At 46.9% G+C, this 20870-nt stretch overlaps 1 protein-coding gene across 2 annotated transcripts in view; it reads right to left on the bottom strand.

Annotated features, from left to right (window-relative positions):
• Window positions 1-20870, bottom strand: part of SMARCC2 (SWI/SNF related BAF chromatin remodeling complex subunit C2) — a 2756167-nt gene that overhangs the window by 169883 nt on the left and 2565414 nt on the right. For both annotated transcript variants that reach the window (XM_069653753.1, XM_069653754.1), the window contains exon 23: window positions 19488-19617. In XM_069653753.1, the coding sequence (XP_069509854.1) occupies window positions 19488-19617 (130 nt within the window). The remainder of the gene's footprint in view (window positions 1-19487; window positions 19618-20870) is intronic.

The raw sequence follows: 20870 nt of genomic DNA, 5'->3' as shown, positions 1-20870 counted from the left end.
TGGAGCAGAGCTATCAGAGGTTATGACAGGTTACTATCATTGGTGGCACACCATTTTTTGGCAATAGACCTAAATTGGTGAAGGGTAGAAGCAGTTCTGATGGCAATGGCTCCTGATTTATTGCGATTGTACCTCGGTACTTGAAGGTAGTGCATTTGGGCTGGTCTAGTGGGCCTCATGGCTTGCTTTTTGTTACATCTGCAGATCAGGTAGGTGCAGAGTTTGTGAGGCATTATGGGTAAGGGTTTGCGTTTTCTTAGAGATTCTGTTCTCGATGGACAGCCATCCGGCGTTCCGTCTTGTTTCCGATGTGTGGTGTGAGCGAGGTAATTGAAGGCAGCTCTAACAGTGTTGTTTTGTATGACCTGAAGTTTATTTAGGTTTTTCTTAGTTCCAAGATAGAGGGTGTTGCAGTAATCCAATTTGGAGAGTACCAGTGCCCTAGCTATGGTGGAGCAACTGGAAGTGTAGAGGAAGGGTCTGCAGGCGTTTATTAATTGACAGGTGTAAGCTGTAGAGGAGGCTACAGCGTTCACTTGTTTGGTAAGTGTTAATGAGGAGTCAAGAGTCTTGACTACTTTGGAAACAGGAATGTTGATGCCATCAATACAGAAGGAGTTGAAGGAGGCGTTGAGTTTGAGTTGTGAGACAGTTAATAGATGTTCTGTCTTCTCATCATTCTGGCAGAGGCCATGTGTGGCCATCCATGCCTGAATGATGAGGGAAATTTTATTTAGAAGTTTGGAGTTGGTGTCATGAGTGCCAGAGACTGGGATGAGGATTTGGGTGTCATCTGCATAATTAGTGTAGTTGACACCCAAAAGGCTTAGTAAATATTTTATAGAGCGTTGGTGACAGCACTCTGCATGTCACTGGTGCTGGATCTGCAGAAGAGAGAGGTGAACTCATCGTTCTGTTTTCTAAGAAGGACTGGGTCCACTTAATGGGTCCACTTAATGGCTTCATTTAAAAAGTAGGCTGGGGAAGCAAGATGGTTGCAGAGAACTTCATGACGGACCAAATCGAAGGCGGCTGATAGATCAAGGAGAAGGAGGAGCGTTATGTTTCCTTTATCTATTTGCTCATCGATTTGTGTCTTCAGGTCTATTAAAGCTGTTTCAGTGCCGTGTCTTAGCCGGAAGCCTGTTTGCCATAGTCCTAAGAGGTTATTCGCTTCAAAGCAGGACTGAATTTGGAGATAGGCTGCCCTATTGAGAATGTTCAACAGGAAAGGCACTGTCGTAATAGGCCTGTAATTTGTGGACATGTTAGGGTCAAAACTAGTTTTTTTTAAGAGTGGGAGTACCCAAGCGTCTTTCAGATTGGTAGGGACAGTATTCATTTTAAAGGAGGAGTTGATAAAGGCTGTGATGAACGGGGCCTAGTCTTTAGCTAAGTCTTTAATGACAGTTGCAGGGCAAACATCGCCTTGGCAGCGAGAAGGTTTTAGGCTAGTGATAATGTTTTCCACTTCATCAATGGATAATGGAGAGAATTTGAAAAGGTTGTCAGGTGTCTCTGTGTGTATCAGGACTGGCAATATTGGCTACGGGTTTTGCTAGGTGATCGGCTATATCTTCGTCTTCACTCGATTTGTAACCCTCCCCTGTCTCTTCCTCCTCACCTGAATAGTCCAGTTTCTTCCGGCGGGTAAGTCCTGTGTACGGCTTCTTCTTTTTTTGAAGATATGGTCTACCTCGGAAAGAAGCCACTGTGACTCTCAGACAAAGAAACCCCACGGTGACTCCCCTCCGCGACAGCCAGAGGGGAAAAAGCCACTGGAACGGCAAAAAACCCCTGGATCCAATATAGACGTGAAGATTGTGGGAGTAGTCAGCACAATCGTAGGTTGAATGATCCTTCGCCGAAAACCCAGATGATGGTAAGGTTGGCGATTCCGCGAATCGAGGGAATAGGAGATGGCAGTTTACAGGTAGGTACCCTTCAGGGTGGAGGACAAGAGTGAACGGAGAAATCCGAGGGCAGTGTCTCTTAGAGCGAAGAAATTCTCAGCAGAGATTCAACACGGGAACAGAAACACAGGAGAAAGCAAACAGGATACAGAGAAAGGGGGGGGCCCGTAAGGAACGGGAGGTGGAGAAACAACAGGAAGATAGCAAGTAGACTATCCGAAGGGAAAACTAGCGCAAGCAACAGGGCGATAAATAAACACAGTTGCAACGCGCCGAACCGCCGGCAGCCGAGTGAGATATATACAAACGGCGGCGGCCATCTTGAAAACAACTAGACCGCGTCTGATAGACGAGGAGGAACGTAATGGAACATTTTAATGGCGTCCTCGCGTCCACCTTCGCCACAAACGCCAGTCGCTGGCGGCCGTGACAGTATGCCCCCTCCGAAGGCTTCTCCCACCCGGCCTTTCTGGATGTAGCCGGTGGAACTTGTGCAACAGTTGAGGAGAGTGAATATGGAACTGTGGTTGCCAGGTGTCTTCTGAGGAGGGATATCCTTTCCAATGAACGAGATACTCAAGACGTCCCCGATGATAACGGGAGTCCCGTATCCGAGAAACTTCATATTCCTCGGAAGCTGGAACTGGCAAAGTACACAGCTGGGGGGATGCTTGTTTCCGGGTATCTGGCACAAAGGGGCGTAAGAGGGATGAGTGAAACACGGGATGAATCCGCCTGAGTCCCTTTGGCAACTTGAGGCGGAAGGCCACAGGATTAACCTTTGAAGTTATCTCAAAGGGTCCGATGTAGCGGGGTGACAGCTTAGAAGGCCGAACCCATCGAGGTAGGAACTTGGTGGACAGCATGACCTTGGAACCTCTGTCCCAGGCAGGAACTTGACTTCGGTGTTTGTCCGTTTGCTCTTTGTAATGACTGCTAGCCTTAGAGAGGCTCTGACTGGCTGTGTTATGGGCCTCCTTGATCTGCGCAAGGGTATTCTCCAAAGTAGGAACGTTAGTTTCCTCCCAGAAACACGGAACTATGGACTGCGGGTTGTATCCGTAGGTACAAAAAAATGGGCTAGTTCCTGTTGCCGTGTGGACAGCGTTATTGTATGCAAACTCTGCTGTGGGAAGCAGGTCCACCCAGTTGTCTTGCTGTTTATTTATGAAACACCTTAAGTATTGCTCTAAGGTACCGTTTAACCTCTCGGTTTGTCCATTTGTTTGGGGATGAAACCCCGACGAAAGAGCTCTCTCCACGCCCAATGAATTACACAATGCTGCCCAGAATCTGGAGGTATACTGGCTGCCCCTGTCTGATATTATCTTTTGAGGAAGCCCATGTAACCTAAAAATGTCCTTTAGGAATACGTCAGCCATGACCGAGGCGGATGGGATCTTTGTCAATGGAGAAAAATGTGCAAGTTTCGAGAAAGCGTCTACGGTTACCATAATGCAGGTACAGCCTCGGGATACCGGCAACTCCACAATAAAATCCGTAGAAATGCATTTCCAGGGGCCAGGTGGAACCGGCTCCTGTTGTAACAGCCCCATAGGCTTCGAGGTGGAATATTTGCTTTGTAAGCATACCATACAGGATTTAACATAGACTTGCGTGTCAGCCTTCATGTTCGGCCAGATGAAAGCCCTTTGGAGAAGTTCCAGAGTACCTCGTACTCCTCGGTGACCAGCGGTCTTGGAATCGTGGCACCACTGAGTGACTCGACTTCTGAGATTACTGGAAGGAATAAACAGTCTTCCGTGGATAAAGTGCCACCCGTCCTTAGTGGTGACCGGTTGATTTCCCATAGTGAGAGCAGGTTCTTGGAGGCAGTCTCCTCGTACCTCATCCAAGAAGTTAGACACTGTAGATATGATCCGGGTACGAGGAAACATAAACTCCTTTCTGTAAGGGAAGATAACATCGTCTCTACGGGAGAGAGCATCAGCAACTAGGTTTTGAGAGCCAGGGATGAATGTGATGACAAAATCAAACTGGGCGAAAAAATGAGCCCATCTGGCCTGGCGGGTGTTATAACACTCTTGCTGCTTGAGTATTTGCAGATTTTTATGGTCTGTTCGTATCTGGAACGGGTGTAGGCTCCCTTGGAGCAAATGCCTCCATTCCACACAAGCCAATTTCATAGCAAGTAATTCCTTCTCTATGACTGAGTAGTTTCGTTGACTAGGATTTAGAGTTTTTGAGAAATATGCCACCGGATGCTCTAGGTCCTTGACTTTCTGAAGAAGAACAGCACCTACGGCTGCTGCAGAAGCGTCTGTTTCCAGGATAAAGGGTAGTAGCTGATCTGGTTGTTTCAAGGTAGGAGCTGCACAGAACTTGTGCTTTAAGCTGAGGAAGCTTTCTTCAGCCTCACTAGACCAGATGAAAGGGCCTGTGGATTTCTTGAGAAGGGATGTAATAGGAAGAGTGAGTAAGGAAAAACCTGGAATGAACTTCCTATAGAAATTTGCCAGCCCTAGGAAACGTTGAATGTCCTTAACCGAAGAAGGCGATGGCCATGACAAGATGGCATCCACCTTCCTGGGGTCCATAGTAACCCCCTTGTCGGATAGGATAAATCCCAAGTAAGACAAGGAGGATTGAGCAAATGCACATTTCTCAGGTTTTACCAGAAGACTGTGATGTTGTAGTCTGCGCAGAACCTCCTTGACATGTCGGGTATGTTCCTCCTGGCTCCGTGAGAAGACCAAAATGTCATCCAGGTAAACCACTGTGTTAAGGTTAAGAAGGTCGGAAAACAATCGGTCCATGAATCTCTGGAAAATAGATGGTGCATTTACTAGGCCAAACGGCATGACTTGGTATTCAAACAACCCATAGGGGGTGCGAAACGCCGTCTTCCACTCATCTCCTGTTCTTATGCGGAGTAGATGATACGCATTCCGTAGATCAAGTTTAGTAAACACAACAGAGCCTTGGACAGCCTCTAGGATCTCTGATATAATGGGCATAGGGTATCGGTCTTTTATGGTCACTCTGTTTAACCCCCGATAGTCGATACAGGGCCGCAGCTCCTTGGTATCCCGTTTGGGTATGAAAAACAGAGAGGCCCCAGCGGGGGATTTGGAAGGTCTTATGAGTCCGTTGGCTAAATTATCATCAAGGTAGCATCGGAGTACAGCCTTCTCCGATACTGAGAGGGAATACATCTTCCCAAAAGGGACCAACGCTTTTGGCACAAGGTCGATACCACAATCCTCTGGGCGATGTGGAGGGAGTCTAATGGGGGTCTGCTCCTGAAAGACTTCGTTGTATTCTGAAAGACATTTTGGGATGCAATGGATTGTACTGCCTTCAACAGCAGACATGGTCTTCACAGTTGTGAATGTTGGTTCTGGAAGGCATTCTCTTAGGCAAAAGGCGGAATGGAAACTTAGTAGGTTCTTAGACCAATCCACCGTTGGGTTGTGTTTCCTGAGCCAGCCTATTCCTAAGATGACAGGGAAATGGGCCACCCGTATAATATCAAACTTTATGATTTCAGAATGCTGGTGTATGGACACCTGAATCTCCTCAGTGGTGTGGGTAATGAGTCCTGAACATAGGGGTGTACCATCCACTCCTTCAACCTTTTGGTCCTCCTTTTTCTCAATTCTTAGCAGACCCATCTTATCAGCCCAAAAAGTGTCAAGGAAGTTTCCAGCCGCACCACAATCGAGTAGAGCCTGCGTCTCTACCTCTCTATTCCGGAAGCGGAGTTTGATGGCTATCACCATGAGACGCACATCTTCGCTCAACTGAGAAGAGGCCACAGAAAGTGTAGTGTAGGAACAAGGTGTAGCCCCTCGATAGTCCGTTCCACTGACTATCGAGGGCGGTCGTTTCCCGATCTCCTTGGGGGCACATCGGGACAGTCCCTCAACAAATGGTTGGCTCCCCCACAATATAAACAAAGGTTCCCTTCACGTCTCCTCTTCTTTTCTTCGGCAGTCAACGGAGCTCTGGTGCTTCCGATCTGCATGGGTTCCTCTCTGGCGTGGCGCGATACAGGTGAGGAGGAGGCGGGGGGTGTATCCAAGAAAGATTGTGGACCTCGGACCTTCTTCCTTTCGTTTCTTCGTTCCAACAGGCGAAAATCGATTCTTAGAACTGCAGTTTGAAGATCCAGAAAGGTGTCGGGGCGCGGGATCCGGGCAAGCTCATCCTTGAGCTCTTCTCGCAAGCCCCGGCGGAATATGGCATACTGGGCCTGCTCTTGCCAACCTGCCTCTGCAGCAAGTTTCTTGAAAGTGGAGATATAGGATAGTAAGTCGGTACTCCCTTGACGTATATCCAACAGGTCTTCGCTAGCCACGTGTGAGCATTCGGTTCGCAAAAAGGTGTGTCGCAGCAGTTCTTTAAAGGCCGCGTAGTCCTGCAACACTGGGTCTGATAGGGATACCAATGGAGTAGCCCATGCCAAGGCGTTTCCCGTCATGTGCGTGATCATGAAACCCACCTTGGAATGATCTGTGGAAAAGGCATTTCTGCGGAAGGTGAAGTGAATATTACAGGCCTCCAGGAATTCCTTAACCTTTCTTTCCGAGCCGTCGAATTTACCTGACACCAGGGGTAGTGGGGGTAAATCAGTTGTCTGTTGTTCTCTTGCAGCTACTCTTTGTTGGAGCGCCACGTTGTCAGCCTTTAGTGTTTGGACCTCTACGTTGAGGGTTTGGACAGCTGTCACCAGCTCTTGCAGTTGTTGTGGCGTAGCCATGTTTTCTGTCTGGCGTTGCAAACTATCAGGACTGGCAATATTGGCTACGGGTTTTGCTAGGTGATCGGCTATATCTTCGTCTTCACTCGATTTGTAACCCTCCCCTGTCTCTTCCTCCTCACCTGAATAGTCCAGTTTCTTCCGGCGGGTAAGTCCTGTGTACGGCTTCTTCTTTTTTTGAAGATATGGTCTACCTCGGAAAGAAGCCACCGTGACTCTCAGACAAAGAAACCCCACGGTGACTCCCCTCCGCGACAGCCAGAGGGGAAAAAGCCACTGGAACGGCAAAAAACCCCTGGATCCAATATAGACGTGAAGATTGTGGGAGTAGTCAGCACAATCGTAGGTTGAATGATCCTTCGCCGAAAACCCAGATGATGGTAAGGTTGGCGATTCCGCGAATCGAGGGAATAGGAGATGGCAGTTTACAGGTAGGTACCCTTCAGGGTGGAGGACAAGAGTGAACGGAGAAATCCGAGGGCAGTGTCTCTTAGAGCGAAGAAATTCTCAGCAGAGATTCAACACGGGAACAGAAACACAGGAGAAAGCAAACAGGATACAGAGAAAGGGGGGGGGCCCGTAAGGAACGGGAGGTGGAGAAACAACAGGAAGATAGCAAGTAGACTATCCGAAGGGAAAACTAGCGCAAGCAACAGGGCGATAAATAAACACAGTTGCAACGCGCCGAACCGCCAGCAGCCGAGTGAGATATATACAAACGGCGGCGGCCATCTTGAAAACAACTAGACCGCGTCTGATAGACGAGGAGGAACGTAATGGAACATTTTAATGGCGTCCTCGCGTCCACCTTCGCCACAAACGCCAGTCGCTGGCGGCCGTGACAGTGTGGCTCAGGGTTTTGGGAGATCTAGGCTCTGTGTTAATACTAAGTTTTTTTCAGTTCAATCTCAGATTGTAGCTTAGAGATTTTGTCAAGTAAGGCTTCTTGAATCCTGGTGCACCATTTCTTGTTTTTTGTGCAAGACTCAGAAGGGGGATGGGTGATTCAAGTTTGTAGAGTATCTTAAAGAGTTCTTTCGAGCTCGGTTTAGAGTTATAGATTCGGTTGTTGTACATTTCCCTTTTAGATTGTAGGATGGCTGTTTTATAAGCCCTGGCTGTTTTTAAGACGGCATTTCTCGAGGTAGTGGAAGGTTGGTTTTTCCAAGCCAGTTCTGCCTTCCTTTTGTTGTCACAAAGAATTTTAAGGTCAGCAGTGAACCAATTATTGAGGTGAGCCTGGGGTTTAGCTTTACGTAGTTTCAGTGGAGCTAAGGTATCTATGGCTTGGAGTATCGTATTGTCGTAGAGGTTCACAAAGGTGGAGGGGTTAGTGTTAGTGTTGGAATAGTTAAGGAGAGGTTGTAGTAGCGATATTAGGTTTTCAGGGGTAATGATTTTGTTGTTCCTGGTTAAGGCAGGGAGAGCGATACTGTTGGTAGAGGAGGGCGGGAGGCAGGAATGTGTCGTGAATGTGATCACATTGTGATCAGACCAATCACATGGTACATTATTGGGGATGTTAGTGTCACAATTAAGGTCAGTCATCCAGCCGAGGATTCTACATTTGTTGTGGGTGGGTTTCATAATACGATGGGCGAATACTAAATCAGTTATTGAGCTAACTAGAGATGAGGCTAAGTTGTCTTTAGGGTCGAGGAAGCCTAGGTTGAAGTCACAGATGAGTAAGATTTGTGATCCTGGTATGGTATCGGGGTGAGGAGTTGATGCACATCATCCTCAAAGGATGAGGTGGGACCAGGAGGTCTGTAGATAAAATGAATGTTCAGGGTACGAGAGGCCCATAGAGCTATTTTTACTGTAAGGAGTTCGGCAGAGGGGAATGGGAGGTGTGGGAAAATTCTGGTGCCAAGGTTAGTTTTGCAGATGATAGCTACTCCGCCTCCTTTGGAGAGGTCTCTGTCGTGTCTCAGGATAGAATATTTGTCGGGAATAGCTAAGGCCAAGGTTGGTCCTGCTGCAGTGTGCAGCCAGGTCTAGGTGATAGTCAAGAATTCTAGTTGATTGGTGGTGATAAGGTCTGCCACATCTAGGGCATGGGCTAGTAGGCACCTAGCATTGACAAGGGCTACTTTAATAGCTGTGTTAAGTTTGGTGGACTTGCAGTTACCTGTAGATCCTGTTGGGATTCTAGAGGAAGCTTTGTTGGTGTCAATCATTTGAGATATCTTGGTTATGCTATTGGCGAATGAAGGTTTAGAGGTGGCTGAGATGGTGGAGGAGGCAGTGAGCACTTGTGACGTGCTGGGTCTAGGCCTCAGTGATCCATCTGCTGGTTGGTCTAGTTTTGTGGTTTTGGTGGACGTAGTTTTAATTTTTTTATATTGGGGTGTGGTAAATGTATGATGTAGTAGGTTTAGCCTAGAGCCTAATCTCAGGTTTCTGGAAGCTAGAGTACACGGTTGATTTGGAGTTGGTTTAGAGGCATACCGTAGTAACCATAAGGCATGTGAGATAGTTTCATTCCCGTTATTAGGTATAAGGGCATCATGAGGTTGGTAGATTAATGGTGGTAAGAACTGTGTAGGTGTTCTAGAGTCGTGGCCAGGTAGTGTGGCAGACATGGAAAGGGACTCACTAGACTTGCAGTACTGGACTTTGATTGGGGTATTAGGAAAGTCTATTATCATGCCAGTATTTGACACTGTGATTTGCAAAGTGGCGAATAAGCTTACACTGAAGCGTGCTAGGAAGGGTTGCGCTGCTGGGAGGTAGTTGGTATAGTCAGAGGGCATGGTTAGTTGTTGCATAACTAATGAGGTAGTATAATGCAATAATTATATTAGGTGTTCAATCTGTACTGATTTCGTGGTGCATGGGCCTCTATGCGCAGTAACGTTGAGTGAGGGCAGCACTGCATATGGCAAGGACAGGGCAAGAGGTCAGATCAGGGTATCCGTGTTGATGCTAAATACAAAGTCTAGCATGACATGGTAGGGTAGTGGCTGTCAAGGTATTTGATGACGTGGGTCTAGATAGAAGGCGGGATCAGATAAGAGCGGGCAACAAATCTATTTAATGGTAGAGAGTGACAGTATTGCAAGGTCGCCAGCGACACTGCTGGATCCTAATGATGGGTCCACGTCATTTCGAGAGGCATGCTAAGGCGCGAAGATGAAGCAATTGCCATAGGCATGTTACAGCAGACATAGGAATGCAATGACAGTCATGCATGAAACTCTCCTTGAAGGGAATGCAATCACAATGTGAATAGGAGATAAATGTCAGAAACGGAACATTGAACATATTAACAAATAATGGCACAGGCAGTACAAGAACCGTTAAAGCATACTAGATGCAGGTAGTAGTGATAAGTAAGGGCAGGCAATATGCAATCATACAGGTACCCGGTAACAATGATATGCACAGATCTATGTGCTGCAGGGCTATTATGGCATTGGTGAATAACTTGTGCAGGCAATAATAAACTGGATTAAAAGTACATGTAGACATGCGTCTCTGTGATATATGGATAGTTCCTCAAGGTATACGATGGTTGCTAAGATATAGATATGGCGGTAGCAAGTAAGTTAAACGTAATCAGCAGTGTTTGCCAATAGGCGTCATTTGGGAATCGTTAGGGTTGAGCAGAAACTTAGGGTGCACGGCTTACCTAGGGTCAAGGTGGCGTTATGCAGGCAGATATTCGGATCGGGATTCGAACCTGTGCTGTGCTGCGTTGTCTTGATTCCAAGATAAATGTGTTGCCCCTGAGCTATCCCCCCTCACTTGTTTGTTGAATAAGTAACTGGTACTGCATTTATAAATCTACAGAGAATGTACATATGTTTATTATTGAGTATTGTGTGATAATATCACCCGATAGTTTAATTTTTCCAGTGTGTGTAAAAGGCTATATTCAATATTTGTAACTGTATACATACCTGTCTAAACTGAATTATTTTGTATTATACTGTGTGGACTCATTGTGGTCCCCTGATCACACTCTCCTGAGCATAGCTTTGACTTCTCAACACTTTACCTTAATTGGGTTTTGGCTAACCCCTCAGAGTTCCCTGTTCACTCTAACTAGGGTGACTGCTAAAATCTGTCCACCAGGCCAGACTCTAGAAATCCATCTCAACATCCAGCCCGGTGAAGTCCTGCTCCTCTGCCTGATCTCCGAAAGCCTGCGGCAGTGCTTTAGCCCTTGGACTAGTGGGACCAACTAGTCTCAATGCTTTTTCAAAAATCCAGCCCTTCAGAGCCTTTGAAAGTGTCCCTGGACTTCCCGGTGGACTGACCAGCTCTCTTGTGGGCTACCTCGACAGAACCGTCGCCGTTCTGCATTGAAGCCCAGAACTTTGGTGTTTGCCAGCTTATGCCACAAGTTGTCTTCTCACTGAATCCCAGCTTCCTATCTTCAAGGGAACCTGTCCTGGAGTAGCTTCTGTGACTGTGACTGAAAGGAAGCCTGCCATCGCATGCAAACTGATAGTCACTGGAACTTGCCTTCCGACATCCTGTGAAGTGTCCTGAAGAAGCCTGCATGGTTGGAATCCCATTTAAGGATTGCATCTAGTAGCTGCACCGACCGGAAGACTCCTTAAACCTGCAAACCTGGGAAAACTCTCAATGGAACAAAGGATGGAAGACTGTGCTCCTAGCGACCTCCAGTTATCCATCATGATCCATTGCAAAATTGGAGTCAGTGGGATAAGTAAGCATAACTGTGCCTGCCCCGACCCCTTTCCTCTATAGGATAACAATGTGAACAAGTTCCTTTGTCTCCCAGCTCCCTCACCTTTGGTCATCGAACAGGGGTCAGATATCCTGCGCCTGGGGTAGCTTTGTGTCTGGAAGAGAGTGGAAAACTTACCTGTATTCTATTAAATTATTTTTGAACTTCTATAGTTTGAAACTAAACCCCACCACAAGCCTATTGCATTCTTTAAGGGAGTACATACCTGTTAGAAAACTTCTGTTGGAGCCTTTGAAATGTGGGTGCTAGGCCCCATATTTAATACAGATGGACTTCTAAAGAAAGAGATATTATACTTGTAACTGGTTCCCATTTTTTTACTGCCTCTGCATTACTTGGCTGCATAATTTGATGATGTATATTAAGTGAACCTAATGGTGATTGTATATATTTGTAATATAGTGTTGTGAGATCATACTACCACCTAGTTTCAATTTTCAATGTGTTCTAAAGACCTAAATAGCGAACTGTATTTTACAACTGACTTTCTAAGCTGAATTATTATGTGCCATTCTGTGTTGACTCATTGAGTGCTCCTGACCACGTTCTCACACTCCTGAGACTAAGCCTTCACTGCTCTCCACACTACCTTGATTGTGTTTTGACTAAACTCTTAGAGTTCCCAGTTCACTATAACTGAGGTGGGCTCCTAAAATCTGTACACCAGTGCTGATTTTAGAATTACATCTTAATATTAACAAACAATGACCAGGAATACGTGATTATTTAGATTCCGAAAAAAATATGAATACAAAAATTACAAATTTGAAATTTTCATAAAGGAAATAATCACGCACATTACCGCCGCCCACCAACCCCGCTCCTTCCACCTCCCTAACGCTTAGAAACACCCAGAATGAATGCCGGCGCCCGGATTACCTGTATTTTTTCTGCAGATACCACCAGAGACGGGTTCCGATGATGGCGTTGATGCAAGTTTCTTTCCCGAGGTTGAGGGCGCTGGACCTCCCCCGTCATGATGGGATCAGAGATAGCGACATTAAATGGCAATGCCCTCACAGTCTGTGGACCTTTATCTAACATGTCTATCAGCTCATGTGCCTTAAGGGGCTTGGCCGGGGTACCCTGGTGTAAGGCTTCAAGCACCTTATCAACAGTACTCCTGTACTGGTAATTAGGATGGTCTTAGGGAGCAGCCTGTTGCAAATCAAGGTCAGAAGACGGATCAAGTCTGCCTGTCTCGCGCAAACCTTTAACTAGAGCAAGCAAATCTGTTTGGTCAGTAAACATTTCTTTTTAAAAAAAATCGGCTGTCCCAGTTCCACCATTCAAAGCCAAAAGGCACCTGGGTCCCATTCATTGTTGTAAATTGACCGAAAAGTGTTGAAGAACATCGACGGAGATTCAGGGGCAAAGGACATTGATGTAATAGCTCCAACTGGACATCTCGGGCTCTGGTGCTATGAGAGTTGGTGACGGAATCGCATTTGTTGTGGTTGAGCACGATGGCGTAGGAACTGACATGGTCACCATGGCACCAGAACTGGGCGCAACTGGTGCCGTACTAGACTGCGGCTTCGGGACCGGATCCTTACCTGCCATGGATTTTTGAAAAATCTGGAGTATTTGCTCCTTGTACGCATCCCACTCTTCCCTCAGAGGACCTGGAGCTGGGCCAAACTTACCCTGCTCCTCTGACGAGTCGTAGTTGTGTTTGTTTTTGTAGGAGGATGAGGACGAATGGTGTGAACGACTGAGAATGAGAGCGCTTATTCGCACAGTGCCTGTCCACCTTTTCAGGTGCAGGGTCTTACAATCTAAAAATACAATCTCAAGATAACCTAACAAAGCAACTCTTGGCTCCGAAGCATGCTGCACAGGGTGTGGGGGGTTAGCCACGCTGACTGCAGCATGCTGCTTGAACATTGCAAGCATTGTGGATTTAAAATCATCCCACTTTTGGAAGAAAGCCAGGCCTTACTATAAGGGAAACCTTTTCCTGAAAAAACAGCAGGAACGAGGGCTTGCAACACAAGGTCACTAATACTCCTGGCTAACGTGATTGCAACCAAAAAGGCTGTTTTCAAAGATAACAGTCTCCAAGAACAGGAATGCATGGGTTCAAATGGAGACACCATCAAGAATGTCAGAACTTGGTTTAAATCCGAGTCCAGGGCAACAAAGAGAGTTGGCAGAAACTTATTTACAAGGCCCTTCAGGAATTGGGCCATAACCGGGATAGTAAACAAAGAACCTTGATCAGGGGACTTTTTGAAGACAGACAAGGTTGCCAAAAATCCTTTGACTGTGGTAACCTGAAGGCCTGCTGAAACCAGTGACAGAAGCAACTCCATATCTGTTGTGGTGGGGAAAGAGATGGGCTCGATCTCGCGTTTCCTGTACCACGCCTCAAATCTTCTCCACCTGCACGCATACAGACATCTTGTAGATGGTTTGCATGCAGCAACCAACACCTTGAGTACCTCCTCTAAGAGGGCCCAGTCATCGTACCTCATCCTCTGAAGAGCCACGCATGTAGGTTGAGGGACTCTAGGTCCAGGGGGAGTACCTGACCTTCCGACTGGGTCAGGAGATGCGGGCACCGAGGCAACCAGTGAGGCGGACAGATGGTCAGATCCAAGAGATCCGAGTACCACAGTCTCCTCGCCCAATCCGGGGCGATCAAGCTCATGGTCGCTCGAAACCTCTTCAACCCCCGGAGAAAACATGGGATGACCGGAATCGGGCAGAAGGCGTAGTGGAGATGGAAGGTCCAATTCAGCAGAATTGTGTCCCCCCAGTGCACCGTTCGCTTCGAATTCTGTCAAGCAAAACTGTCTGCACTTCCAGTTGCACTCTGTGGCAAGCCGATCCACTGCTGGGGTACCCCAGAGAGAGAAGACTGTGTCCAGGACTTCCTGGCACACTTCCCACTCATGTAAGACCGTGTTCTGCCTGCACAGAGCATCTGCCAAGCCATTCACTGTCCCGCCAGATGAACTGCCAAGACCGAGACTTGATTCTCCAGCAACCAAAACCACAGCTGCACCGCCTCTCTGCAAAGGGAGCGTGAGCGCACGCCACCCTCCTTGATCAGGTAGTGCATAGGCACCGTGTTGTCAGACAGAATCAGGACATGCTTCTCATGAGAGACGGGATGGAAGCCCTCAGGGCTAGCCTAATGGCTTGCAACTCCAGCCTGTTTAAGTGCCACCTGGCTTCCGTCGCTGACCAAATACCATTTACCTGAAAGTCTTTGCAGTAAGTGCCCCAAGCCGTCAGACGCATCAGTGACCACTCGGGCCTGGGGCCAAGGAGGCTAGAAGGGTTCCCCGACCATAAGATTGCCGCGGACAGTCCACCAGCTGAGGTCATGGACCATTTGGCTGGACACCTTGAGGGGATCCGTGAGCTCTCTGAGGTACTGTGACCACTGACCTCTTGGGAGCCACAGTATGGATCTCATGCACAGCCTGGCCTCTAGCAGTAGAAAAATACAGGAGGCCATGAGACCTAAGAGGCGGAGGAAGGAAGCCGCTGGTAAGATGCTGGAAAAAGTGTACCATCTGTCTATGCTGTCAACTCTCTCCTCGGGAGGGAAGGCCTTCCACACCTGGGTGGCTAGGACTGCTCAATGAACTGGAGCCTTTGGATTGGCATTAAATGGGACTTCTTCAAGTTCAGGGAGAGGCCCAGCCTGAGCAGTAGCAGGCAGGTGTCCTCCAGATGAGACAGGACCTACCCCACCGACTTCCCTCGGATCAGCCAGTCGTCCAGGTACAGAAATTCATGGACCCCGGATCTCCTGAGGTGAGCCACAATTACTGCCATGAGCTTGGTAAAGATCCTTGGTGCTGAGGTCAACCCAAAGAGAATCATTTTGAAATGATAGTGCTTCTCCCCTATGAGGAACCTCAGGCACTTCATGTGCTTTTGGTATATCGACATATGGCAATAAGCGTTCTGCAGATCTATTGACACCAACCAGTCCTGAGGATCGAGAGCGTGGAGAATTTCGCTCAACGTCACCATCATGAATTTGTCTTCTCTCAGGAACCTTTTCAAGGCCCTGAGGTCCAGAAAGGGACGGAGACCTCCTCCCTTCTTGGGTACCAGTAAATACCAGGAATACAAACCCGACCATATCTGATCGGAAGGTACCTCTTGTACGACACCCTTCAACAACAGGGCTCGCAGTTCTTCCTGGAGCTCCTGTCCCAGTTGGATTGGAGGTGGTGGAGGTCTGTCCAGTGGTTTTCTTAAGAAGGGCAGACAACCCCACCGAACGAGCTGCAGGGCCCAGGCATCAGAGGTAACCTCTTGCCACTGCAGCCAATGTTTTGCCAACTGTCCACCAACTGGTATGTGGTGGGAGGGGAAATCAAAGCGGCTTAGAGGGCGGTGCCAGCCCTGCCCCTGCTTGCTGGTCTCTGGAAGCCCCTCTGCCCCTTACGGGGCATGAGAAATGCTTCTGCCCCTGCCTGGCCTGTGGAAGCTGTGCTTTCCTGCCGTAAGGCACATAGCGCCTGAAGCCTCTGCCCCTGGAGGCAAGGCTGAAGGCAGGTTTGGCTGGCTGTGTAGCTAGGCCCAGCGGTTTTGGGCTAATTTAGACTCCATAAACTTTTTTAAAGAGCCATCGGCCTTCTGGCCAAAAAGAAACTCTCCTTCGAAAGGCATGTTCAGTAGTCTATTCTGGACGTTTGGGGAGAAGCAAGAGGTTTTGAGATAGGCTTGGCTTTTCAGTACTACCACCGACCCCATCGAACAGCCAACGCAGTCAGCCATGTCCAGGCCCGTTTGCAACGATTACTTGGTTACCTCCTTCCCATCTTCTACCAGCTGTGCAAACCCATCCTGCATTTCACCTTCGGGGATGTACGGCGCTTCCTGCTCCATAGCTTTCCATAAACCAATGGAATATTTTGCAAATAATCATACCACTTTGGTGGCTTTTAACACCATGCTCCCAGAAGTAAAGACCTTCTTGGCCAATGCGTCCAACCTTTTGCCTTCCCTCTCGATAGGCAGATTCAAAGTGGATGCCATAGGTCTGGTGGTGATTGTGGCTGCCTGCACAACAAGCCCTTCTGGAGAAGCGTGAGAAGCCAGGAAAGATGGATCTCCTCTTGCCGGCCTGTATTTACCCGTAATGTGAGAGTTGAACGGGGGGAATGGAGCAGGGGTGTTGCCACAGGACACTAGGGGGTCTGCAATTGCCTGATTAAGTGGCATTTTATGCTCTGTCACAGGACCTTCATATAATGTGTCTGTCAATTCGTAGCCCTGAACAGGCGCTCAAGAGGACTTCAAGCCTAGGGTGTCTATTACCCTTTCTACAAGGCCCCTAAACTTAGCATGGGTGTGGGTGTAGGGCTGACCCTGCTGAAATTCCACATCTGGAGATGTGTCAAGGCAGCTGGCATTGTGCAACCCTTGGGCTGATGCCAAAAGGTCTGGTTGGCTGTCAAAGAAATCGACACCTCCAGACCCTGTATACATGGGATCGATGTCCTGGCCATCACCCTCGTAGGCATTGAAAACTGAATTCGAAGAATCCGGACCTGGAGAGAGGGACGAAGGATCTGTCGCCGATAGTCAGTGCCAAGGGTTTTTCCTTTGATGCACACGGAACGCCCATTTGCACCGGTCGGGGCTTGGGTATTACTGTGATGGTAGGAACATGAGCCTGTCGACGCTCTGGGAAGGGCCGTGCGTCAATGGTTTCTGCGTCTTTTGCAGTGTCAAGGCTGAAGGCTTCTCTGGCGCCGATGGCTTAGAAGGTCTGGCATGCATGGGGTCAGGAGTGCCGAGCACCGCTTTTGCCGCTGAGGCTTGCTATTAGGGGGGTTACCCGCACCTGCATCAGGCTGTGTCTTAAACATGTTTAGCATTTCTTTCTTTAAATGTTACCAATCTTCGCGAGTGGCAGGCCCAGTTTAGGGCTTACCTTATTCTGATGACAAGCCGGATTTGTGTCGATGGTGATGGCACCTCTTCTTTTTACATGATGAAGATTGAGCAAGTTACACTCTGAGGGTCACCTTTTTTTGGCCTTTTGCCAATGTTTTCATGGGTTTGGGCCCTTCCGTCTCGGCCTCCGAGGACCAGACAAGTGAGCGCCAGAGATTTTGGGGACGGTCGGCCCAAAGCAACTTTGGCAGCCCGCTAACGAATAGATTTCAAATGCATCTTGGAGCACGACGCACATCCCTCCGTGTCCTGATCCGTACCCAGGCACAGACAAAAGTCGTGCGGGTCGGTCACCGACATTTTGGAATGACAGTCGGGGGCACCTTTTAAAAGCCTGAAATCCGTGTAGTGGACATTGTGGTCGAGGTTTTATGAAAATGTGTTCCTGAAGCAGTGTGCGAGCGTGCAGAAAAAAAAGTAGGAGAGGTATGGTGCGTTGTGACGTGGTGTATATATATGACACCTGATGTCACATCCGGAGCCGACCATAGAGCACTGAGCAAGACAGATCGGCGGCTGAGTTGAGGTCCACTACGCCCCCTGTCGAAAATGTTTCCGAGCAGCAGAGATGGATGATGATATCTATCAGAGGAGGAATCTGCGGGAGAAAAGCAATACATTGAACGTTTGTGTTATTTCTCTGGGGTCGATTAATGAGCACGTTGTGACCTGGCTTCCCTTTCATGAGCTCAACAAGAGGTTTCCCGCTTTGGCTTTTGAGATGCTTTTCTTTGATATGATGTCTGATTAATATGTTTGCATTGATGTATGACTTTCCCAATTCAAATGGCCTTTTGTCTGTGCCCTACTGCTCTAACCTCTGCTGTGATATAATATTTGTGTTCCTGTGATAAAAGCCCTTTGTACATATTTCTCATGCAACCCACCTGTTGGGTTGGTTGCATTATGTTTTGAATTTTTCTTTAACCTTTTTGTATTATTAAAAAGATGAATAATGTCTTTAAAAAAACAGATAAATGGTCAAATTCTGGGTTTTTCAAGCAAGCTTTCTCCTGGTGCCAAATCGCTGGGCTTTACACTACTTGCTAGGCTGACCCTACTGCCTCATATTTATGACTTGGCTAAAGCTGAGCTGTGAAATAACTTGTTTCTTAAGCACACTTTTGCATTTTGGTTTAGTCCCTGGTATTGTCTTGCATTGATTTTGGCAATTTGGATTTGATTGAACATCATATTTCTTACTAGGCTCATTTGAAAGCTAATTTTAACGCTGCCGCAAGCTTGTTTCTTGGAGCACTTAGGTTCCATCAGATCACTGTTTCAATGCCACTTTATTGGCTTCCTCTCCCTCAGAGAATTATTTTTAAACTGTTTTGTACTGTGCATACACACTATACTTGAAAACCCCATCTGATATGACTGGAAAATTAAAGATTTTAGGCATATCCAGAGGACTTCATAGGCTTGATCCTCTTTGATTGGCGGTTCCTCAATTTAGACATGTTTACACATTGAAAAGATCTTTCTCTGGTGCTGGTGTCATTAGAACTTTTTACCAGTTCATATTCGTAAAAATTTTAGATTTTTAGAAAAGCACTTAAAGTATGGCTCTGGAATGCAGTCTTTTAATCTGTTTTATCCTATTGTTATCTTTGTCTTGTTCAGGCCTTTTAATGTACTTCTTTTATGTGTTATTGTTTGCATTGTATGTGGTTTTATTACGTGTATATGATGTACAGCGCACAGATGCTTTGGACTTGTTCGCACTATGGATTTTTAAAAATAAATAAATAAAATATTATGTGACATAAAATGTTCTCCTTAGTATAATCCTTAATGCCCAGCCACTCTACCAGTGACAGTTGGGTTACACGTTGTGCAAATGTTGCAGGTCCACTAAGATAGGCTTCCCAGAACCCTGGTTCACAAATAGTGGTTCTGAAAAACTCCCCCAATAGTCTTAAGAGTTTTAAGGGAAAATCACTCAGATGACAGAACATGAATTGGCTCAAGTGGTTTCTATGAAATCTCGTTTTAATATTTAAGAGGGTCTTTAGAAGCCAATAGCTTTGTTCTCTATGACAGATGGAAAAGGATAGTGCACAGAGAAAGATAGTTCCTATCACTTAGCCCTTTACTGACTGCCACCACCCCAACATAGCAAGCACCACACAGATTTAATTTCGAACAATTAAGGACGGACTTGGTAGCTGAACATCCAGACAGATATATTCACCCATGTCAATGTCGCTTTTGTCAGAATCTTTCTCTGACTCGCCCTCCTTGCCTTTTTCTTCCTCCTTCTTGGCAAAGTCACCCAGCTTCTCCCTCGTTTCATCTTCTGTCACACTTTCCCTTGGGAGATCCTGTGGTAAAATAATTCAGTAGGAAATTGAATTCTGTGCATTATGTTGAGGTACGATGTAAAATCCAGGATAGCAGCATTGAAACAAACATCCAACAGCACAAGTTACAGAGAAGTAACAGAAGATCAATGTTCGGTAGTTTTTGTCTATAAAGGCCTCTTGTGGTGGCTGTAGCAATGATGTGATGATGTGTTATTTATATAGCGCTTATGCCTAGGCACTTTGCATACAACATATATAGATATAATATCACCCAACCAGAGCTGGTACTCATTTATCGACCAAGGAAGGATGAAAGGCTGAGTTGGCCTTACTTGTAATACCTCAGGGCTAATTTGGTCCCACTAGGCTTGATCATTCACAATGAACCGGCATTATTCCTCGATGATCCGGAATACATGCTTGGGTTTAGTCAGATCTCAACAAAGTGCAGTAGAGATCTGATGGTCCTGAATATTACGACAGCGCAAAGAATACATCTAAAAATCAAAAAGGATCTCGAAAAAGAAGAAGAAGAATTCCTGAGAAATACCGAGTTGGAGATGCTAGGTACAAACTCAAGGAAATCAACAAAAACATGGATCAATTCATGGCAAACACCCTTGAAAAAAAGCACAAGAAACTAGCGAAGGACATAAACAGTTTCAAGATTGAGACTGTCTATCCCTATCTTGCTGCAGATTATAAGGAAAACAAAAAGAAGGAGAGGATACAAAACATTGGCGCAACAACTAGACAAAAGAAAAAATGGGTCTCCTTTTCGGATACTTCAAGTTCTGACTACGGTCAAAATAACCGACAACCATTGTATGGGAACATCACATAACCTGGACCATACCAGGTACATCTGCCTTTTTTAGGGCGTGAGGACCCCAGAGGCACACACTGGGGTCCCCCACCCATTCAATGTTTGGGTTTCCCAACTGGAGACAACCAAGGGGGAGGAGGCGGTCACAACGGAGACACTAGAACAGAACTCCAACACAATCCCGATATTCAACATTTCAAGCATGAATCTGACCAAAGGAGAAACCAGTCTCCTCTCCAAAGGACTCTCATTTGTCCCCACCAACCTGACCAACTGGTACAACACGGATTGTGAACTAAGGAATTTCTTTAGCAAAATTCGACTCAAATCCTTTTTTCAGGAGGTAGGAGAAATGGAACAAGAAGTTGACACTGGATTCCGTCCCAAATCTACATTCTTTCCAGCTGAAGCTGAGGTGGCACCCGCCATTATCACATTTGAAAAA

The sequence above is a fragment of the Ambystoma mexicanum genome, chromosome 3q (assembly GCF_040938575.1).
Source record: "Ambystoma mexicanum isolate Mex_15411 chromosome 3q, UKY_AmexF1_1, whole genome shotgun sequence".
Classification (NCBI taxonomy): domain Eukaryota; kingdom Metazoa; phylum Chordata; class Amphibia; order Caudata; family Ambystomatidae; genus Ambystoma; species Ambystoma mexicanum.
This window is presented reverse-complemented; position numbering and strand designations above follow the sequence as displayed.